General features: G+C 41.6%; 1 protein-coding gene across 1 annotated transcript in view; it reads right to left on the bottom strand.

Moving 5' to 3' along the window:
- Nucleotides 1–2,124: 2,124 nt before the first annotated feature.
- Nucleotides 2,125–25,287, bottom strand: part of LOC110457865 (heparan sulfate 2-O-sulfotransferase 1-like) — a gene marked incomplete at its 5' end in the record, with an annotated part of 28,538 nt that continues 5,375 nt past the window's right edge. The window contains 3 exons of the mRNA XM_021509314.1: nt 2,125–3,458; nt 5,226–5,383; nt 6,647–6,744. Of these exons, the coding sequence (XP_021364989.1) occupies nt 3,238–3,458; nt 5,226–5,383; nt 6,647–6,744 (477 nt within the window). The remainder of the gene's footprint in view (nt 3,459–5,225; nt 5,384–6,646; nt 6,745–25,287) is intronic.

The raw sequence follows: 25,287 nt of genomic DNA, 5'->3' as shown, positions 1-25,287 counted from the left end.
TTTTTGTTGACCTTTGTCCATGGAAGGTCCCTGCAAAATTTCATTGAAATTGGTTCAGGGGTTTTGGAGAAGAAGTCGAAAATGTAAATTGTTTACGGACGCACGACGGACGACGGACGACGGACGACGACGGACAAAAGGCGATCGCAATAGGTCACTTGAGACTTTGTCTCAGGTGACCTAAAAATTGAATGTTATTACAAATTGGAATAACTTGACACTAAAACAGTACATAAGGGGGCACACGGCTAATTGGGACATAGATGTCTGGTCTTATCTCTGAACACTACAGGTCTCAGGAGTGACAGGTTAAATATAAACAGTCATCCTGACATTTGATATCTCTGACTGACAAGCACTTAATTAACATACAGTGTGGTATCTATACATCAATAATACCAAATTCAATGAGGAACAACATTAAAGTACAGCACATACCCCCCTGGCCCACAAACTGGCCACAGTACATATTCCAGCACATACCCCCCTGGCCCACAAACTGGCCACTGGTAACAGTACATATTACAGCACATACCCCCGTGGCCCACAAACTGGCCACAGTACATATTACAGCACATACCCCCCAGGCCCACAAACTGGCCACTGTTAACAGTAAATATTACAGCACATACCCCCCTGGCCCACAACCTGGCCACTGTTAACAGTACATATTACAGCACATACCCCCTGGCCCACAAACTGGCCACAGTACATATTCCAGCACATACCCCCCTGGCCCACAAACTGGCAACTGTTAACAGTACATATTACAGCACATACCCCCCTGGTCCACAAACTGGCCCCTGTTAACAGGACATATTACAGCACATACCCCCCTGGCCCACAACCTGGCCACTGTTAACAGTACATATTACAGCACATACCCCCCTGGCCAACAAACTGGCCACTGTTAACAGTACATATTACAGCACATCCCCCCTGGCCCACAAACTGGCCACAGTACATATTACAGCACATACCCCCCAGGCCCACAAACTGGCCACTGTTAACAGTAAATATTACAGCACATACCCCCCTGGCCCACAAACTGGCCACTGTCAACAGTACATATTACAGCACATACCCCCCCGGCCCACAAACTGGCCACAGTACATATTACAGCACATACCCCCCAGGCCCACAAACTGGCCACTGTTAACAGTACATATTACAGCAAATACCCCCCTGGCCCACAAACTGGCCACTGGTAACAGTACATATTACAGCACATACCCCCATGGCCCACAAACTGGCCACTGTTAACAGTAAATATTACAGCACATACCCCCCTGGCCCACAAACTGGCCACTGTTAACAGTACTCAAGCACATGCTGTAGGTGGCACACACTTGATCAGAACATCAGAAGTTGGGTCTAATCACTGAACACTACACATTTCAGTATGAGAAATATAAACAGTTATACTTAATCTAATACCACTGTCTGACTAGCACTTAATTAACACATGATATGGTATCCTTAATATCTGTGGTGACATCACAACTATTGCCCACACATATTTGATGACATCATAACTACTGTTCACACAATTTGATGTCATCAAAACTATTGACCATATACCGTAAATTTGCGCTTATAGTGTGCACTTTTTTAGGTAAATAATTCATGTCCAAAAGGGGGTGCGCACTATACGCAGGAACAAGTCATTCTTGGGTTATCGTTCTCGAGTTTCTGGTCTGCCATATTGGATTACCTACCTTCAAATAGTTTTATTTGGAGTTGTAGGTCATATATGATAAGATTGAGGATTAAAAAACAACAAAGAATGAAATTCTTTCGCAACACAATTTTTTACTTTCTCTTAAATGATTAAAATTGGTAATCTGCGGTCATGACTGCTGATTTGGCGACAAACACTAGCTGGGCACAGGTAGCGTTTTTACATGTAAGTTGACCGGAGTGCATAACCACTGATGCCGTCAGGTCCCGGACAATAGGCTAGGTAGGATCGTCATGCTTCAGCGAAAATTATTGACGCTTCTCAACACCACAATTAACCCTTTCACCACTGTAAACCATAATAGACTCACCCATATCAATACATGGAAGAGTCTACTAAAGTTACTTAGGGGTGAAAGGGTTAATACAAATTATAATGAAGTAATTAGCTAACACTCTATCAGTGATTACAGATTAACAATAGCTCTACTGCAATTTAATTGAAATTATTTGCTGTCGCGATCGAGGGACAGTGTTGTTTTCACTCCTCACGAGTGACGTGAAGCCCTACTGCACTGTTAGAACTACAGACTGATTTGACCGTAAAGGGATAATAAAAAATATGTTTATACTAGAAGCGTGGACATTCAACACATCCCCTTCAAATCTCCTCGAAGGGAAAAAGATTAAAGCAGAATACACTATTTTTATGATGCTTCGTTTTAAAATAACTCACGAGGTTATCGATCATGTCAACATTAAAGTGAGCCGGGAAAAAACATGCACACTAGGCTTAGCGATTTGGTAAAAAAATAAAACAGAACTTATATGGAATGGAGCCTATAATTGAAACACTACATTTTCGTAATTATGGGAAAACCGCTGAGATGTCGAAACATAAGTTGATCGGCGATTCTCCGGCATCGGAATTGGCTACACTTTCTTCGTTTGGTTTCTTCAGGATTCGTCCATCATCCACTCGTTCCAAGTGGTACGGAGGGAGACCTTCATAGGCTTGTTCACTCCAATCAATCAATCGTTCATTAATCGGCGTTATAAACACCAAGCTTACTTTGATGCTATTTTTCCAGATTGATACTGTTTATTTTAAGGATCTTTTTTTCATTTTTTTTTTCTTCTTTCAAATCTGACCCCAAAAACGTACCTGCACACTATACCCGAGTGCGCACTATACCTGCAAATTTACGGTATTTTTGATGACATCACAAGTATTAACCATACATATTTGATGACATCACAAGTATTGACCATACATATTGATGATGTCATAACTACTGTTCACACATTTTCAATGACATCACAACTATTAACCATAGTCATACAATACATTTGTGGTCACATCACAACTATTAGACACAGATCTGTATTTTCTACACTCATTCAAAGGGAAACAACTCCTCCAATTCAAGACAGCTACACGTATATACCACACAAAACATTGTTAAACATCAAATGACTTTTTTCTCCAAAAATGGAAGTGAGACAGAAATATCACAAAATTGGAATTGATTTATGGATGCTACGAAGAAGTCGGTTTCACCTTGGTCTAATTTTCTCGTAGTGAAAGTGGTTTCCTTTTTCCACATAGTTTCCATTAACTGACTCAAAAGTTGATTGTTTAACAAAATGGAACTGCTCCAGCACAAAGTTGTAAAACTCCTGTTCCATGCGCCATATATGTGACTTGCGAACCTTGGCAGTGGACGACTGCTTGGGCACGATCTTATTGGCTGTACGTCGTAGGTGTGACTTCCTCCCTAAAAATCAACAACTTCACGTCAGATAATGTCATTCACACATATTTATTTCACTATCACTTTTCCAGCAATTTTTATGTTGTTAGATTGATAGTCAGTAAATGCTTACGACTCAAGTTTCGATCAAAACTTTATACTGCTGTGTTTGACATTGTCCTTTCAAAACGAGTTTGACATAATGAATCTGTAAAAAGGAAAGGAACAAAATAGATTTCTGGTTCCTGGAAATGATATGATTTTCTTTATTAGCTTTAAAGTGGAATTTGAGAAAGGTTCCTCTAGCATTTTCAGAAAAAAAGCAAGTCAAAATCGTAGAAAAAAATCTTGTTTTTCAGATCAATCTCAAAATAGATTACACAGGTAGGGAGACACATTCTATATCCCCAGGCCCCGGACGGTAGGGAGACACTTTCTATATCACCTGGCCCCGGACAGTAGAGAGACACTTTCTATATCACCTGGCCCCGGACGGTAGGGAGACACATTCTATATCCCCTGGCCCCGGACGGTAGGGAGAAACATTCTATGTCCCCAGGCCCCGGATAGAAGGGAGACACATTCTATATCGCCTGGCCCCGGACGGTAGGTAGACACATTCTATATCCTCTGGCCCCGGATGGTAGGGAGACACAAACTATATCCCCTGGCCCCGGGACGGTAGGGAGACACACTCTATATCCCCTGGCCCCGTATAGTAGGGAGACAAACTTTATCCCCTGGCGCCGGACGGTAGGGAGACCCATTCTATATCCCCAGGCCCCAGGGGGTAGGGAGAAACATTCTATATCCCCTGGCCCCGGGCGGTAGGGAGACACATTATATATCCCCTGGCCCCGGGCGGTAGGGAGACACATTATATATCCCCTGGCCCCGGGACGGTAGGGAGACACTTTCTATATCCCCTGGCCCTGGACGGTAGGGAGACACACTCTATATCCCCTGGCCCTGGACGGTAGGGAGACACATTATATATCCCCTGGCCCCGGTTGGTAGGGGGACACAAACTATATCCCCTGGCCCCGTATGGTAGGGAGACAAACTTTATCCCCTGGCCCCGGAGGGTAGGGAGACACATTCTATATACCCTGGCCCCGGATGGTAGAGAGACACATTCTACATCCCCTGGCCCAGGACGGTAGGGAGACACACTCTATATCCCCTGGCCCCGGGACGGTAGGGAGACACTTTCTATATCCCCTGGCCGCGTAGAGGAGAGAGACAAACTTTATCCCCTGGCCCCGGATGGTAGAGAGACACATTCTATATCCCCTGGCCCCGGATGGTAGGGAGGCACATTCTAAATCCCCTATGATGGTAGGGAGACACATTCTATATCCCCCACGCCCCGTATAGTAGGGAGACAAACTATATCCCCAGGCCCCATGTGGTAGGGAGAAACATTCTATGTCCCCAGGCCCCGGATAGAAGGGAGACACATTCTATATCCTCTGGCCCCGGATGGTAGGGAGACACATTCTATATCCCCTGGCCCCGAATGGTAGGGAGACACATTCTATATCCCCGGCCCTGGATGGTAGGGAGACACATTCTATATCCCTATCCCCTCCAGGTAAAGAGACTCATTCTATATCCACTGGCCCTCGATGATAGAGAGACACATTCTATATCCCCTGGCCGCCCATGATAGAGAGACACATTCTATATCTACTATACCATCCTGGTAGGGAGACACAAACTATATCCCCCATCCACTCCAGGTAAAGAGATACATTCTATATCCCCTGGCCTTACAGCAGGGAGACATACCTGAACTGTACAGTTGGACGGCTCCTCTAAAGTATCGGGGTAGGGCTGCCTCCAGTACTGCCAGGAAATCCCCAAGCTCCTCTGTTACCCCCACCAACAAGTAGTTCTGTACAACATTGAGTTTAGCTTTCTCCAGCGCCCACTGACTACCTGGATTCCTGGAAACAGAGATAAATATAAGTAACTAACTTAGTGCATACAGTATCATACATACGTACTTGTAGCTCACTTAGAATGTACAATGTACGGACATGTGTAGCTCACTTATCTATGGCAAGCAGTGACCAGTACTTAGCAACACTCTGTGTCCAGTCCACAGAAGAACATGAACTGTAGCCAGAAGTGACCATTACTCACCGACACTGTGCACCCTGCCCACAAAAGAACGAGATCTGTAGCAAGAAATGACTAGTACTTAGCAACACTCTGTGTCCAGTCCACAGAAGAACATGACCTGTAGCCAGAAGTGACCAGTACTCACCAACACTCTGTGTCCAGTCCACAGAAGAACATGACCTGTAGCCAGAAGTGACCAGTACTCACCAACACTCTGCGTCCTGCCCACAGAAGAACGGGATCTGTAGCCAGAAGTGACCAGTACTCACCAACACTCTGCGTCCTACCCACAGAAGAACGGGATCTGTAGCCAGAAGTGACCAGTACTCACCAACACTCTGTGTCCAGTCCACAGAAGAACGGGATCTGTAGCCAGAAGTGACCAGTACTCACCAACACTCTGTGTCCAGTCCACAGAAGAACATGACCTGTAGCCAGAAGTGACCAGTACTCACCAACACTCTGCGTCCTGCCCACAGAAGAACGGGATCTGTAGCCAGAAGTGACCAGTACTCACCAACACTCTGCGTCCTGCCCACAGAAGAACGGGATCTGTAGCCAGAAGTGACCAGTACTCACCAACACTCTGCGTCCTGCCCACAGAAGAACGGGATCTGTAGCCAGAAGTGACCAGTACTCACCAACACTCTGCGTCCTGCCCACAGAAGAACGGGATCTGTAGCCAGAAGTGACCAGTACTCACCAACACTCTGCGTCCTGCCCACAGAAGAACGGGATCTGTAGCCAGAAGTGACCAGTACTCACCAACACTCTGCGTCCTGCCCACAGAAGAACGGGATCTGTAGCCAGAAGTGACCAGTACTCACCAACACTCTGCGTCCTGCCCACAGAAGAACGGGATCTGTAGCCAGAAGTGACCATTACTCACCAACACTCTGCGTCCTGCCCACAGAAGAACGGGATCTGTAGCCAGAAGTGACCAGTACTCACCAACACTCTGCGTCCTGCCCACAGAAGAACTGGACCTGTAGCCAGAAGTGACCATTACTTGCCAACACTCTGCGTCCTACCCACAGAAGAACGGGATCTGTAGCCAGAAGTGACCATTACTCACCAACACTCACCAACACTCTGCGTCCTGCCCACAGAAGAACGGGATCTGTAGCCAAAGATGTTCAGCATCACAGTCACTGCCTTCTTTCTCCACACACTCATCAAATGTCTACAACAAGTACAAATGTTTTATAGTTAAATCTATTGATACAAGATCTATCATTTACAGGTTCTTATATGGAGAATTTCCATAAACCAAACAATTGACAATGTACGGTAGGTAGTACCTTGTCACTTTGACCAGACAAATGTACGGTAAGTAGTACCTTGTCACTTTGGCCAGACAAATGTACGGTAAGTAGTACCTTGTCACTTTGACCAGACAAATGTACGGTAAGTATAACCTTAACATACAAGTGTGTAACTTTAATATTACACACTACATCAATCCACAATGTCACACCCTTAAATCATACACTTACATCATACAATCCACAATGTGCCTTACATCATACATCGTACATTGTAGATCACAATGTGCACACACTTACATCATAGATCACAATGTGCACACACTTACATCATACATCGTACATTGTAGATCACAATGTGCACACACTTACATCATACATCATAGATTACAATGTGCACACACTTACATCATACATCGTAGATCACAATGTGCACACACTTACATCATACATCGTAGATCTCAATGTGCACACACTTAAATCATACATTGTAGATCACAATGTGCACACACTTACATCATAGATCACAATGTGCACACACTTACATTGTACATTGTAGATCACAATGTGCACACACTTACATCATAGATCACAATGTGCACACACTTACATTATACATTGTAGATCACAATGTGTACAAACTTACATCATAGATCACAATGTGCACACACTTACATCATACATCGTAGATCACAATGTGCACACACTTACGTCATACATCGTAGATCACAATGTGCACACACTTACATCATACATCATAGATCACAATGTGCACACACTTACATCATACATCGTAGATCACAATGTGCACACACTTACATCATACATCGTAGATCACAATGTGCACACACTTACATCATACATCGTAGATCACAATGTGCACACACTTACATCATACATCGTAGATCACAATGTGCACACACTTACATCATACATCGTAGATCACAATGTGCACACACTTACATCATACATCGTAGATCACAATGTGCACACACTTACATCATACATCGTAGATCACAATGTGCACACACTTACATCATACATCGTAGATCACAATGTGCACACACTTACATCATACATCGTAGATCACAATGTGCACACACTTACATCATACATCGTAGATCACAATGTGCACACACTTACATCATACATCGTAGATCACAATGTGCACACACTTACATCATACATCGTAGATCACAATGTGCACACACTTACATCATACATCGTAGATCACAATGTGCACACACTTACATCATACATCGTAGATCACAATGTGCACACACTTACATCATACATCGTAGATCACAATGTGCACACACTTACATCATACATCGTAGATCACAATGTGCACACACTTACATCATACATCGTAGATCACAATGTGCACACACTTACATCATACATCGTAGATCACAATGTGCACACACTTACATCATACATCATAGATTACAATGTGCATGCACACACTTACATCATACATTGTAGATCACAATGTGCACACACTTACATCATACATCATACATTGTAGATCACAATGTGCACACACTTACATCATACATCGTAGATCACAATGTGTACAAACTTACATCATACATCGTAGATTATAATGTGTACATACTTACATCATACATTGTAGATTATAATGTGTACATACTTACATCATACATCGTAGATCACAATGTGCACACACTTACATCATACATCGTAGATCACAATGTGCACACACTTACATCGTACATCGTAGATCACAATGTGCACACACTTACATCATAGATCACAATGTCTACATACTTACGTCATACATCGTAGATCACAATCTGCACACACTTACATCATACATTGTAGATCACAATGTACACACACTTACATCATAGATCACAATGTGCACACACTTACATCATACATCGTAGATCACAATGTCTACATACTTACGTCATACATCATAGATCACAATGTGCACACACTTACATTATACATTGTAGATCACAATGTGCACACACTTACATCATTCATCGTAGATCACAATGTGCACACACTTACATTATACATTGCAGATCACAATGTCCACACACTTACATCATACATAATACATTGCAGATCACAATGTGCACACACTTACATCATAGATCGTAGATCACAATGTGCACACACTTATGTCATACATTGTAGACATAATACATTGCAGATCACAATGTGCAATCATAGATTATAATGTGCACACACTTACATTATACATTGTAGATCACAATGTGCACACACTTACAACATAGATCACAATGTGCACACACTTACATCATAGATCGTAGATCACAATGTGCACACACTTATGTCATACATCGTAGATCACAATGTGCACACACTTACATCATACATCATACATTGTCGATCACAATGTCTACATACTTACATCATACATTGTACATTGTAGATCATTATGTGATGACAAAAACAAACAGGCATGTTAAAAAGGGAAAATAGGATACAATGTATATTACAGTAAAACCCTGTTATAATGCTACCCACCCGTTAAACAGCCAAACCTGCATACCACCATTAATTTACTCAAAACAGATTTCCTCAACGTTAATGCATTCGTTGTAATGCCAAAACCCACACACTGTCATCTGCCATCATATTCCCAAAACAAATGGTTAAAATCACACTATTTTGACCTCGTTAAATACCACCAATTCGAGAACAGGTATATCCCGATGACAAGAATATTACGTACCTGTATACATTGTATTGTTTACACGTGACTGCCGACTGACCAGGTAATCAGCTGTATGTTTTGCACGCTCAACAATTTCACACATTAATTTAATAACCCACACTCCAACATAAACAGTATACCCAAACCAAAAAGTATCCAGATAATGTAAATCAAAAGAGTTCAGAAGTGGAACAGGACATTACTGGGCAATATTTATCCATCCCTACCCAACCAAATCTCCAACCAAAGGACCAGGAAATTATGCCTAAATAATTTTAAATCTCCGGAAACAATTAGGTTTGGGGAGGCATCTAGAAACATTCAGTTATGTTATAGTCATTACCTAACCTCTCTTCAACTCCCCACCCCCAGATGCTTTTTATACACCTACCAAAATCTACCCCTTTATGAACCAGAGGCCCAATGGGTCTGCATCGCTCACCTGGTATTAATCTCCACTTGAAACCTTAAAAGTGATCTAAAATAAAGCTACAGGCAAAATATCAGTATTTATTATCTACTATAAGCCATTCAAAAGAACCTGTTAAAACATTTCACCCCTGTGACCTTGAAAGTCAAATAGGTCACTACATTTAACAAATGTAATAGCCCTTCTCAGGATGCAACTTGCAAAATATCACCACCCTATCTTTTTGTTTATTGAGATTAGGTCATTTAAATAGTTGCACATATTTGACCAAATGTGACCTTGAAAGTGTGTCAAGGTAATTTAAAAGAAAAAGCTTGATAGCCCTTCGTCCAAGCATGCTACTTGCTAATGCTTATTCAGAAGTTGTTTAAAGATTTTAAACAAATTTGACCCCTGTGACCTTGAATACAAGTCGAAAGTCATTCACTTTAACAAACTTGGTAGCCCTTGATCCCAGCATGCTACTGACCAGATTTCAACATTTTAGGCCTTTTGGTTATTAAGAAGAAGTCCTTTAAAGATTCTAACCATATTTGACCCCTGTGACCTTGAAATATAATTCAAGGTCATTCATTTGAACAAACTTGATAGCCCTTAAATTCATTCTACTATGCTACTGCCGAAATATCAACATTCTGGCCCTTTTGGTTATTCAAAAGAAGTTGTTTAAAGTTTTTAACATATTTTACCCCTGTGACCTTGAATACGGGTGAAGGTATTTAATTTTAACAAACTTGGTAGCCCTTTATCCCAGTCAAATATCATATCCGTAGGCCTTTTGGTTTAAGAAGAAGTTGTTTAAAATAAAATATTGATGCCGGATGACGGACACCCCACCATGGCATAAGCTCACTTGCAGGTGAGCTAGAAATCAGATATTTCTATATTTACAAACCAATAGAGTTCAGAAGATGAAAAGGACATTACACTACACTACTTTACTCTTTAGGACTAGTCAGTACTTCCCCTGTATAAACAGATCTGAGAGCAGTATTATTTCCCAGACAATCTCAGAACCAGACACAATTAATGTAAAATATACAGCCTCTTTGTAAGGACAATATAACATATGAGCCTTGATGACGGTCTCGCCTACAACCGGGCTACAGCTACAATTAATGATAATCGTAGACATTCATCTCACTTTATTTCTCCTAAGATATTCCACCCTGTCCTGGCTGCTTTCCAGTAATTCTTCCAATAGGAGTTTTATAGGAAATATTACGCTAGATGTAACAACCTAAACTGAAAGATACAACAGCTCTGTACAACAATGAAAGATACAACAGCTCTGTACAACAATGAAGGATACAACAGCTCTGTACAACAATGAAGGATACAACAGCTCTATACAACAAGAGGGCCTGTATCGCTCACCTGAATGTGTTTAAAATAATTGGTATGAAGTAAAGATATAGCACTCAATGGTAGGTGCTGTAAATACATATGAAATTTCAGAAAGATCCACCCAGTACTTGAGATATAGCAAGAACAAACTTCAAACAGAACCCCACCCCTATGCCTCTAGGGGGGTCATACCCACAATTTATACAAAATTGAGTCCCCTTGGCCATAGGATCCTCAAGACCAAATTAGGATAAAATCCATTAATCCCGATGGTTGAAGAAGGATTTTAAAAGTTTTACCTCTATTTCCCCTATTGGGCCCACCCCTAAGGCCCCTGGGGGGCCAGACCCACGGTTTATACAAAATTGGTTCCTTTTCACCCAAGGATGCTTCAGACCAAATATGGAACAAATCATTTCATTCCTACAGAAGAACAATGATTTTAAATAATTTGCTATAATTCCCCTATTGGGCCCCGCCCCTCAGGCCCCTGGGGGGCCAGACCCACCGTTTATACAATTCGGTTCCCCTTCACCCAAGGATGACCCACACCAAATATGGACCAAATCTTTTCATTCCTACAGAATAAGAAGGATTTTAAAGAATAATTTGCTATGTTTCCCCTATTGGGCCTGGCCCCTCAGGCCCTTGGGGGGCCAGACCCACGGTTTATACAAAATTGGTTCCTCTTCCCCCAAGGATGCTTCTGACCAAATATGGAACAAATCCTTTCATTCCTACAGAAGGAGAAGGAATTTAAAGAATTTGCTATATTTCCCCTATTGGGCCCCGCCACTCAGCCCCCAGGGGGGCCACACCAACCATTCATACAACATTGGCCCCCCTTCACCCAAGAAGGTTTCAGACCAAATATGGACTTAATCCTTTCATTCCTACAGAATAAGAAGGATTTTAAAGAATTTGCTATGTTTCTCCTATTGGACCCCGCCCCTCAGGCCCCTGGGGGGCCAGACCCACGGTTTATACAAAATTGGTTCCTCTTCACCCAAGGATGCTTCAGACCAAATATGGAACAAATCATTTCATTCCTACAGAAGAACAATGATTTTAAATAATTTGCTATAATTCCCCTATTGGGCCCCGCCCCTCAGGCCCCTGGGGGGCCAGACCCACCGTTTATACAATTCGGTTCCCCTTCACCCAAGGATGACCCACACCAAATATTGCCCAAATCTTTTCATTCCTACAGAATAAGAAGGATTTTAAAGAATAATTTGCTATGTTTACCCTATTGGGCCTGGCCCCTCAGGCCCTTGGGGGGCCAGACCCACGGTTTATACAAAATTGGTTCCTCTTCCCCCAAGGATGCTTCTGACCAAATATGGAACAAATCCTTTCATTCCTACAGAAGGAGAAGGAATTTAAAGAATTTGCTATATTTCCCCTATTTGGCCACGCCCCTCAGCCCCCCGGGGGGCCAGACACACCATTTATACAAAGTTGGTTTCCCTTTACCCAAGGATGACCCACATTAAATATGGACCAAATCTTTTCATTCCTACAGAATAAGAAGGATTTTAAAGAATAATTTGCTATGTTTACCCTATTGGGCCCCGCCCCTCAGGCCCCTGGGGGGCCAGACCCACGGTTTATACAAAATTGGTTCCTCTTCCCCCAAGGATGCTTCTGACCAAATATGGAACAAATCCTTCCATTCCTACAGAAGGAGAAGGAATTTAAAGAATTTGCTATATTTCCCCTATTGGGCCCCGCCACTCAGCCCCCAGGGGGGCCACACCAACCATTCATACAACATTGGCCCCCCTTCACCCAAGAAGGTTTCAGACCAAATATGGACTAAATCCTTTCATTCCTACAGAATGAGAAGGATTTTAAAGAATTTGCTATGTTTCTCCTATTGGACCCCGCCCCTCAGGCCCCTGGGGGGCCAGACCCACGGTTTATACAAAATTGGTTCCCCTTTACCAAAGGATGATTCTGACTTAATATGGAACAAATCCTTTCAATCCTACAGAAGAAGAAGGATTTTAAAGAATTTGCTATATTACCCCTATTTGCCCCCGCCCCTCAGCCCCCAGGGGGGCCAGACTCACCATTTATACAAAATGTGTTCCACTTCCCCCAAGGATGCTTCAGACCAAAAATGGAACAAATGCTTTCATTCCTACAGAAGAAGAAGGATTTTAAAGAATTTGCTCTATTTCCCCTATTGGGCCCCGCCCCTCAGCCCCCAGGGGGACCAGACACACCATTTATACAAAATTGGTTCCCCTTACCCATGGATGACCCACATTAAATATGGACCAAATCTTTTCATTCCTACAGAATAAGAAGGATTTTAAAGAATAATTTGCTGTGTTTCCCCTATTGGGCCCCGCCCCTCAGGCCCCTGGGGGGCCAGACCCACAGTTTATACAAAATTGGTTCCCCTTCACCCAAGAATGATTCAGACTTAATATGGAACAAATCCTTTCATTCCTACAGAAGGAGAAGGAATTTAAAGAATTTGCTATATTCCCCCTATTGGGCCCCGCCACTCAGCCCCCAGGGGGGCCACACCAACCATTCATACAAAATTGGCCCCCCTTCACCCAAGAAGGTTTCAGACCAAATATGGACTAAATCCTTTCATTCCTACAGAATGAGAAGGATTTTAACGAAATTTGCTATGTTTCTCCTATTGGACCCCACCCCTCAGGCCCCTGGGGGGCCAGACCCACAGTTTATACAAAATTGGTTCCCCTTCACCCAAGAATGATTCAGACTTAATATGGAACAAATCCTTTCATTCCTACAGAAGAAGAAGGATTTGAAAGAATTTGCTATATTTCCCCTTTTGGTCCCCGCCCCTCAGCCCCCAGGGGGGCCAGACCCACCATTTATACAAAATGTGTTCCACCTTCCCCAAGGATGCTTCTGACCAAATTTGCAACAAATCCTTTCATTCCTACAGAAGAAGGATTTTACAGAATTTGCTATATTCCCCCTATTGGGCCCTGCCCCTCAGTCCCCTGGGGGACCAGACCCACCATTTATACAATATCGGTTCCACTTTACCCAAGGATGCTCCACACCAAATATGGACCAAATCCTTTCATTCCTACAGAAGAAGAAGGATTTAAAAAAATTATTTGCTATGTTTCCCCTATTGGGCCCTGCCCATCAGGCCCCTAGCGGGCCACTCCCACGGTTTATACAAAATTGGTTCCCCTTCACCCAAATATGCTCCACTCCAAATATGGAACAAATCCTTTCATTCCTACAGAAGAAGAAGGATTTAAAAAAATTATTTGCTATGTTTCCCCTATTGAGCCACGCCCCTCAGCCCCCCTGGGGGACCAGACCCACCATTTCTACAAAATTGAGTCCCCTTGGCCCAAGGATGCCCCAGACTAAATTAGGATAAAATCCCTTAATCCCTACGGTAGAAGAAGGATTTTAAAGGTTTTACCTCTATTTCCCCTATTGGGCCCCACCCCTCTGCCCCCAGGGGGGCCACACCCACCATTTATACAAAATTGAGTCCCCTTAGCCTATGGATGCTCCAGAACAAATTTAGTCAAAATCTGCTTGGCCGTTCAGGACAAGTAGCGTTTTAAAGGAAAAGTCGACGGACAGACGGACGATGATGCAGACGACGGACGGACGTTGGACGACAGAAGCTGCGGTATGGCATAAGCTCACCATGGTCCTTCGGACCAGGTGAGCTAACAATGATGGGTACAGCAACTCTATACAACAATGAAGGGTACAACAGCTCTGTACAACAATGAAGGGTACAGCAACTCTATACAACAATGAAGGATACAGCAACTCTACACAACAATGAAGGGTACAACAACTCTGTACAACAATGATGGGTTTAACAACTCTGTACAACAATGAAGGATACAACAACGATGTACAACAATGAAGGGTTCACCAACGCTGTACAACAATGATGGGTACAGCAACTCTGTACAACAATGAAGGGTTCAACAACTCTGTACAACAATGAAGGGTACAGCAACTCTATACAACAATGAAGGAGGTATTAACATGTAATATTCAAAGTATCATTTGCCATTATAAACCATAATAAATTCCCCCCCCCCTCCTTCCCCAGGGGGTAAACGTGAGACCCTAGGGTCATAAACCTTAAAACCCTTCCATCTATGAAGAGTATTTGATTCTACCATATCTGGGTCTTGAGAATAAGATTTTTGAAATTTTAGTCAATTCAGCCCTTTTTGGCCCCGCCCCTCAGGCCCCTGTCAGCTTTGGGCTAAACCGGCAACTATTTTTGTTAGGAAAAGTCGACGGACAGACGGACGATGATGCAGACGACGGACGGACGGTGGACGACAGAAGCTGCGGTATGGCATAAGCTCACCATGGTCCTTTGGACCAGGTGAGCTAACAATGATGGGTAGAGACAGCTCTATACAACAATGAAGGATACAACAACGCTGTACAACAATGAAGGGTTCAACAACGCTGTATAACAATGAAGGATACAACAGCTCTATACAACAATGAAGGATCCAACAGCTCTGTACAACAATGAAGGATACAACAGCTCTATACAACAATGAAAGGTACAACAGCTCTGTACAACAATGAAGGGTTCAACAACTCTATACAACAATGAAGGATACAACAACGCTGTACAACAATGAAGGGTTCAACAACTCTGTACAAAAATGAAGGATACAACAACTCTGTACAACAATGAAGGGTTCAACAGCTCTGTATAACAATGAAGGATACAACAACTCTATACAACGATGAAGGATACAACAACTCTGTACAACAATGAAGGGTTCAACAACTCTGTAAAACAATGAAGGGTTCAACAACTCTGTACAACAATGATGGGTTTAACAACTCTGTACAACAATGAAGGATACAGCACCTCTATACAACAATGAAGGGTTAAACAACTCTGTACAACAATGAAGGGTTCCACAACTCTGTACAACAATGAAGGATACAGCAACTATACAACAACTCTGTACAACAATGAAGGACACAGCACCTCTATACAACAATGAAGGGTTAAACAACTCTGTACAACAATGAAGGATACAGCAACTATACAACAACTCTGTACAACAATGAAGGACACAGCACCTCTATACAACAATGAAGGGTTAAACAACTCTGTACAACAATGAAGGATACAGCAACTATACAACAACTCTGTACAACAATGAAGGACACAGCACCTCTATACAACAATGAAGGGTTCAACAACTCTGTACAAAAATGAAGGATACAACAACTCTGTACAACAATTAAGGATACAACAACTCTATACAACAATGAAGGATACAGCAACTCTATACAACAATGAAGGATACAGCAACTCTATACAACAATGAAGGATACAGCAACTCTATACAACAATGAAGCATACAGCAACTCTATACAACAATGAAGGATACAGCAACTCTATACAACAATGAAGGATACAGCAACTCTATACAACAATGAAGCATACAGCAACTCTATACAACAATGAAGGGTTCAACAACTCTGTACAACAATGATGGATACAACAGCTCTTTACAACAATGAAGGATACAACATCTCTATACAACAATGAAGGATACAACAACGCTGTACAACAATGAAGGGTTCAACAACTCTATACAACAATGAAGGATCCAACAGCTCTGTACAACAATGAAGGATACAAAAACTCTGTACAACAATGAAGGATACAACAACGATGTACAACAATGAAGGGTTCACCAACGCGGTACAACAATGATGGGTACAGCAACTCTGTACAACAATGAAGGGTTCCACAACTCTGTACAACAATGAAGGATACAGCAACTATACAACAACTCTGTACAACAATGAAGGACACAACAACTCTATACATAGGTCACTTGAGACTTTGTCTCAGGTGACCTAAAAATGAAGGATACAACAGATCTTTACAACAATGAAGGATACAACAACTCTATACAACGATGAAGGATACAACAACTCTGTACAACGATGAAGGATACAGCACCTCTATACAACAATGAAGGGTTAAACAACTCTGTACAACAATGAAGGGTACAGCAACTCTATACAACAATGAAGGGTTCAACAACTCTGTACAACAATGATGGATACAACAGCTCTTTACAACAATGAAGGATACAACATCTCTATACAACAATGAAGGATACAACAACGCTGTACAACAATGAAGGGTTCAACAACTCTGTACAACAATGAAGGGTTCCACAACTCTGTACAACAATGAAGGATACAGCAACTATACAACAACTCTGTACAACAATGAAGGACACAGCACCTCTATACAACAATGAAGGGTTAAACAACTCTGTACAACAATGAAGGATACACCAACGCTGTACAACAATGAAGGATACAACAACGATGTACAACAATGAAGGGTTCACCAACGCTATACAACAATGATGGGTACAGCAACTCTGTACAACAATGAAGGGTTCAACAACTCTGTATAACAATGAAGGATACAACAGCTCTATACAACAATGAAGGGTACAACAGCTCTGTACAACAATGAAGGGTTCAACAACTCTGTACAACAATGAAGGACAAAACAACTCTATACAACAATGAAGGGCTCAACAAATCTGTACAACATTTAGTCAAAATCTGCTTGGCCGTTCAGGACAAGTAGCGTTTTAAAGGAAAAGTTGATGGACGGACAGACGACGGAGACGACAGACGGACATCGGACGACAGAAGCTGCGGTATGGCATAAGCTCACCATGGTCCTTTGGACCAGGTGAGCTAACAATGATGGGTACAGCAACTCTATACAACAATGAAGGGTTCAACAACTCTGTACAACAATGAAGGGTTCAACAACTCTGTACAACAATGAAGGGTTCAACAACTCTGTACAACAATGAAGGATACAACAACTCTGTACAACAATGAAGGATACAACAACGCTGTACAACAATGAAGGGTTCAACAACTCTATACAACAATGAAGGATACAGCAACTCTATACAACAATGAAGGGTATAACAACTCTGTACAACAATGAAGGATACAGCAACTCTATACAACAATGAAGGATACAACAACGCTGTAGAACAATGAAGGGTTCAACAACTCTATACAACAATGAAGGATACAGCAACTCTGTACAACAATAAAGGGTTCAACAACTCTGTACATCAATGAAGGATACAACTACTCTGTACAACAATGAAGGATACAACAACGCTGTACAACAATGAAGGATACAACATCTCTGTACAACAATGAAGGATACAGCAACTCTATACAACAATGAAGGATACAGCAACTCTATTCAACAATGAAGGATACAGCAACTCTCTACAGCACTGAAGGATACAACAACGCGGTACAACAATGAAGGGTATAACAACTATGTACAACAATAAAGGGTTCAACAACTCTGTATAACAATGAAGGGTACAGCAACTCTCTACAGCACTGAAGGATACAACAATGAAGGATCCAGCAACTCTATACAACACTGAAGGATACAGCAACTCTCTACAGCACTGAAGGATACAACAACTATGTACAACAATGAAGGAGACAACAACTCTGTACAACAACGAAGGATACAACAGCTCTATACAACAATGAAGGATACAACAACTCTGTACAACAATAAAGGGTTCAACAACTCTGTATAACAATGAAGGGTACAGCAACTCTCTACAACACTGAAGGATACAACAACTCTATACAACAATGAAGGATACAACAACTCTGTACAACAATGAAGCATTCAATAACTCTGTACAACAATGAAGGATACAACAACTCTATACAACAATGAAGGATACAACAACTCTGTACAACAATGAAGGATACAACAACTCTGTACAACAATGAAGGATACAATAGCTCTTTACAACAATGAAGGATACAACAGCTCTGTACAACAATGAAGCATTCAATAACTCTGTACAACAATGAAGGACAAAACAACTCCATACAACAATGAAGGGTTCAACAACTCTGTACAACAATGAAGGATACAACAGCTCTTTAAAACACTGAAGGATACAACAACTCTATATAACAATGAAGGATACAACAGCTCTTTAAACCAATGAAGGATACAACAACTCTGTAGAACAATGAAGGATACAACAGCTCTTTAAAACACTGAAGGATACAACAACTCTATACAACAATGAAGGATACAACAACTCTATACAACAATGAAGGACACAACAACTATGTACAACAATGAAGGACACAACAACTCTATACCGCAATGAAGGACACAACAACTATGTACACAATGAAGGACACAACAACTCTATACCACAATGAAGGACACAACAACTCTATACAAAAATGAAGGACACAACAATTATACATCAATGAAGAATACAACTCTATACAACAATGAAGGACAAAACAACTCTATAGAAGTATAGGACTGAATACAGAAATATTTATGTAAAAAACTAATGGCCTTGAACGTAATAAAATGCTATTGATTTTCATACCTTATAACCTAACATTCTACATGAATGGTACAGATTTTTAGGTCACCTGAGACAAAGTCTCAAGTGACCTATTGCGATCGCCTTTTGTCCGTTGTCGTCCGTTGTCCGTCTGTAAACAATTTACATTTTCAACTTCTTCTCAAAAACCACTGAATTAATTTCAATGAAATTTTGCAGAAACCTTCCTTGGCCAAAGGTCAACAAAAATAGCGGCTGGTTTGGTCCCCAGCCCCCAGGGGCCTGAGGGGCGGGGCCAAAAAGGGTCAAATTGACTAAAATTTCAAAAATCTTCTTCTCAAGACCCAGATATGGTAGAATCAAATACTCTGCACAGATGGAAGGGCCTTAAGGTGCTTTTACCAAAATTGTGAATTTCTTGACCCTGGGGTCTCACGTTACCCCCCTGGGGAGGGGGTAAACTTACCATAGTTTATATAGGGAAATAACATTTTGGACCAACATTTGTTTAATTTCCATTGAAAGTAATTCAATTTAGGTTAGCATTATCAGTATAAGGTAGCAGTTTCATAGTATGCACATATAAGCCCTGACTGACCCCAGGGGCTGATGGGTGGGGCCAAAAAGGGTTGAATTGACTGAAATTTTAAAAATCTTCTTCTCAAGACCCAGATATGCTAGAATCAAATACTCTTCATAGATGGAAGGGTCACAAGGAGCTCTACCGAAATTGTGAATTTTATGACCCTTGGGTCTCATGTTTCCCCCTGGGGAGGGGGTAAACTTTACTATAGTTTATATAGGGAAACCACATTTTGGACTAACATTTATTTAGTTGCCATTGGAGGGTAATTCGATTTAGGTTAGCATTATCAGTATTGGGTAGCAGTTTGATGGTATGCACATATGAGCCCTGACTGACCCCCGTAAGCTAATGGGTGGGGCCAAAAAGGGTCAAACTGACTGAAATTTCAACAAGAGGCCCATGGGCCTTAACGGTCACCTGATATATTTATACAGAGAGTTGATTTTGTTTTAACATGAACAGAAATATTATTCAATGACAAAAAACAATTAAACCACCTTATTCAATATCTAGCATGGCCTCAGATCACTTACCTCATATAAAGCCTTAAGATGGCCTCAGATCAATAACCTCATACAAAATCTCAGATCATTAATCTCATACAAAATCTCCGATCACTTACCTCATACAAAGCCTAAAGATAGTTTCAGATCACTTACCTCATACAAAATCTTAGATCACTAACCTCATACAAAATTTCAGATCACTAATCTCATACAAAGCCTAGAGATAGTCTCAGATCATTTACCTCATACAAAGCCTAAAGATGGTCTCAGATCACTTACCTCATACAAAGCTGAAAGATAGTCTCATATCACTAACCTCATACAAAGCCTTAAGATGGCCTCAGATCACTTACCTCATACAAAGCATTAAGATAGTCTCAGATCACTTACCTCATACAAAGCCTAAAGATAGTCTTGGATCACTTACCTCATACAAAGCCTTAAGATGGCCTCATATCACTAACCTCATACAAAGCCTTAAGATAGTCTCAGATCACTTACCTCATACAAAGCCTTAAGATGGCCTCAGATCACTTACCTCATACAAAGCAGAAAGATAGTCTCAGATCACTTACCTCATACAAAGCCTTAAGATGGCCTCAGATCACTTACCTCATACAAAGCAGAAAGATAGTCTCAGATCACTTACCTCATACAAAGCCTTAAGATGGCCTCAGATCACTTACCTCATACAAAGCAGAAAGATAGTCTCAGATCACTTACCTCATACAAAGCCTTAAGATGGCCTCAGATCACTTACCTCATACAAAGCAGAAAGATAGTCTCAGATCACTTACCTCATACAAAGCCTTAAGATGGCCTCAGATCACTTACCTCATACAAAGCAGAAAGATAGTCTCAGATCACTTACCTCATACAAAGCCTTAAGATGGCCTCAGATCACTTACCTCATACAAAGCAGAAAGATAGTCTCAGATCACTTACCTCATACAAAGCCTTAAGATGGCCTCAGATCACTTACCTCATACAAAGCAGAAAGATAGTCTCAGATCACTTACCTCATACAAAGCCTTAAGATGGCCTCAGATCACTTACCTCATACAAAGCAGAAAGATAGTCTCAGATCACTTACCTCATACAAAGCCTTAAGATGGCCTCAGATCACTTACCTCATACAAAGCAGAAAGATAGTCTCAGATCACTTACCTCATACAAAGCCTTAAGATGGCCTCAGATCACTTACCTCATACAAAGCAGAAAGATAGTCTCAGATCACTTACCTCATACAAAGCCTTAAGATGGCCTCAGATCACTTACCTCATACAAAGCAGAAAGATAGTCTCAGATCACTTACCTCATACAAAGCCTTAAGATGGCCTCAGATCACTTACCTCATACAAAGCAGAAAGATAGTCTCAGATCACTTACCTCATACAAAGCCTTAAGATGGCCTCAGATCACTTACCTCATACAAAGCAGAAAGATAGTCTCAGATCACTTACCTCATACAAAGCCTTAAGATGGCCTCAGATCACTTACCTCATACAAAGCAGAAAGATAGTCTCAGATCACTTACCTCATACAAAGCCTTAAGATGGCCTCAGATCACTTACCTCATACAAAGCAGAAAGATAGTCTCAGATCACTTACCTCATACAAAGCCTTAAGATGGCCTCAGATCACTTACCTCATACAAAGCAGAAAGATAGTCTCAGATCACTTACCTCATACAAAGCCTTAAGATGGCCTCAGATCACTTACCTCATACAAAGCAGAAAGATAGTCTCAGATCACTTACCTCATACAAAGCCTTAAGATGGCCTCAGATCACTTACCTCATACAAAGCAGAAAGATAGTCTCAGATCACTTACCTCATACAAAGCCTTAAGATGGCCTCAGATCACTTACCTCATACAAAGCAGAAAGATAGTCTCAGATCACTTACCTCATACAAAGCCTTAAGATGGCCTCAGATCACTTACCTCATACAAAGCAGAAAGATAGTCTCAGATCACTTACCTCATACAAAGCCTTAAGATGGCCTCAGATCACTTACCTCATACAAAGCAGAAAGATAGTCTCAGATCACTTACCTCATACAAAGCCTTAAGATGGCCTCAGATCACTTACCTCATACAAAGCAGAAAGATAGTCTCAGATCACTTACCTCATACAAAGCCTTAAGATGGCCTCAGATCACTTACCTCATACAAAGCAGAAAGATAGTCTCAGATCACTTACCTCATACAAAGCCTTAAGATGGCCTCAGATCACTTACCTCATACAAAGCAGAAAGATAGTCTCAGATCACTTACCTCATACAAAGCCTTAAGATGGCCTCAGATCACTTACCTCATACAAAGCAGAAAGATAGTCTCAGATCACTTACCTCATACAAAGCCTTAAGATGGCCTCAGATCACTTACCTCATACAAAGCCTAAAGATGGCCTCAGATCACTTACCTCATACAAAGCCTAAAGATGGTCTCAGATCACTTACCTCATACAAAGCCTAAAGATGGCCTCAGATCACCAACCTCATACAAAGCTTAAGATGGTCTCGGATCACTTACTTCATACAAAGCCTTAAGATGGCCTTAGATCACTTACCTCATACAAAGCAGAAAGATAGCCTCAGATCACCAACCTCAAACAAAGCTTAAGATGGCCTAAGAATAGTCTGTCTAATATCATTAGTAACGGATGTGTTGCTTTTGTAAACACTATTCATTTCAGATTTCTGAGTATTTTGTATACCTCATTATTCATGATTGATGAAGTTGGTTGTATTTTTAAGTACAGGTAAATCCCGTTAATAAATCTCTCTATCTCCTGCCTGGTTAAGGCTGTTACACTGTATGAGTTAAATAGTGTCTCCCTTAAAATACATTATAGGAATGTTAAGACAATTTATTGTATCTAAAACATATTTTCCTTATACAGAAATTGTCTAGACTGTACATAAACAATGATAAATGTTTTGCCTAGAATCAAAACAGAACATTAATTTGTCTGGAAATAATCTCATTGAGTCACATACTGTACCATTAAACTTTGGCAACATCCTACAAGCTCATCGGCCTCCAATTTTGTTATTTTTTAGGGAGGCAGTGATACAGATCAACCATCCAGAGTCAGGTTTAGCTATGTTGTTTACCATGATTGGTCAGTTAGAATTAGTGTAGAGTGTAGAGAAATGCTCAATCATGATTTGTTAACAAGAAAGTCACTCAAGTGCAAAAAGATGTTGTAGTTGGAAGTCAGTCAAGTGTGGAGAGATGTGCTGCCATGATGGATGAGACAGGAAGTCAGTCGAGTGTGGAGATATGTGCTGCCATGATGGATAAGACAGGAAATCAGTCAAGTGTGGAGAGATGTGCTGCCATGATGGATTAGACGGGAACTCAGTCGAGTGTGGAGATATGTGCTTCCATGATGGATAAGGCAGGAAGTCAGTCAAGTGTGGAGAGATGTGCTGCCATGATGGATTAGACAGGAAATCAGTCAAGTGTGGAGAGATGTGCTGCCATGATGGATTAGTCAGTAAAGTGTGGAGAGATGTGCTGCCATGATTGGTTAGACAGGAAGTCAAGTGTGGAGGGGCACCTGTTGAGACATTGTTGAATTTCTTTCTGAATCAACACTACACCTTAATCAATGACAGGCCGACTGTCCATTACTTTCTTCCCTCACCCTCTCAAAATAAATCTTCTCTTCTTACCATAATTCAATCGACCATCCTTACATGGCAACAAGCTCAGTGTAATTGGTCTCAGTGTTCCCATCAGGGGTTAAGGGCCCTTACAACAACTAAATCACAAATAGAAATCGAAGAGTTTTGCATCAAAGCACATCACTTGTGTGGACCTGTCTGTCTTAATTCGGCTAGTTAGATGTCAGTGATTCTACTGACAGTCTGCTCAGTCGCAGCTCTGCCCAGTCCAGTAACTCAATAGTTGTAATGGGGACAAATAAGGATATGTCTGTGTAGCCACATCCAATTACCTCTGCCACTTGTCTGTACACTATCACCTTTGCCACTTATCTGTACACTATCACCTTGGCCACTTGTCTGTACACTATCACCTCGGCGACTTGTCTGTATACTATCACCTCGGCCTCTTGTCTGTCTACTATCCCCTCGGCCTCTTGTCTGTCTACTATCCCCTCGGCCTCTTGTCTGTACTCTATCCCCTTGGCCACTTATCGGTTGAATATCACCTTGGCCACTTAGCTGTACACTATCACCTTGGACACTTATCTGTACACTATCCCCTTGGCCACTTATCTGTCCACTATCACCTTTGCCAATTATCTGTACACTATCACCTTGGCCACTTATCTGTACACTATCATCTCGGCCACTTGTCTGTATACTATCACCTCGGCCGCTTGTCTGTACACTATCACCTCGGCCACTTGTCTGTACACTATCACCTCGACCACTTGTCTGTACACTATCACCTTGGCCACTTGTCTGTACACTATCACCTT

The sequence above is a fragment of the Mizuhopecten yessoensis genome, unplaced genomic scaffold (assembly GCF_002113885.1).
Source record: "Mizuhopecten yessoensis strain PY_sf001 unplaced genomic scaffold, ASM211388v2 scaffold9355, whole genome shotgun sequence".
NCBI lineage: Eukaryota > Metazoa > Mollusca > Bivalvia > Pectinida > Pectinidae > Mizuhopecten > Mizuhopecten yessoensis.
This window is presented reverse-complemented; position numbering and strand designations above follow the sequence as displayed.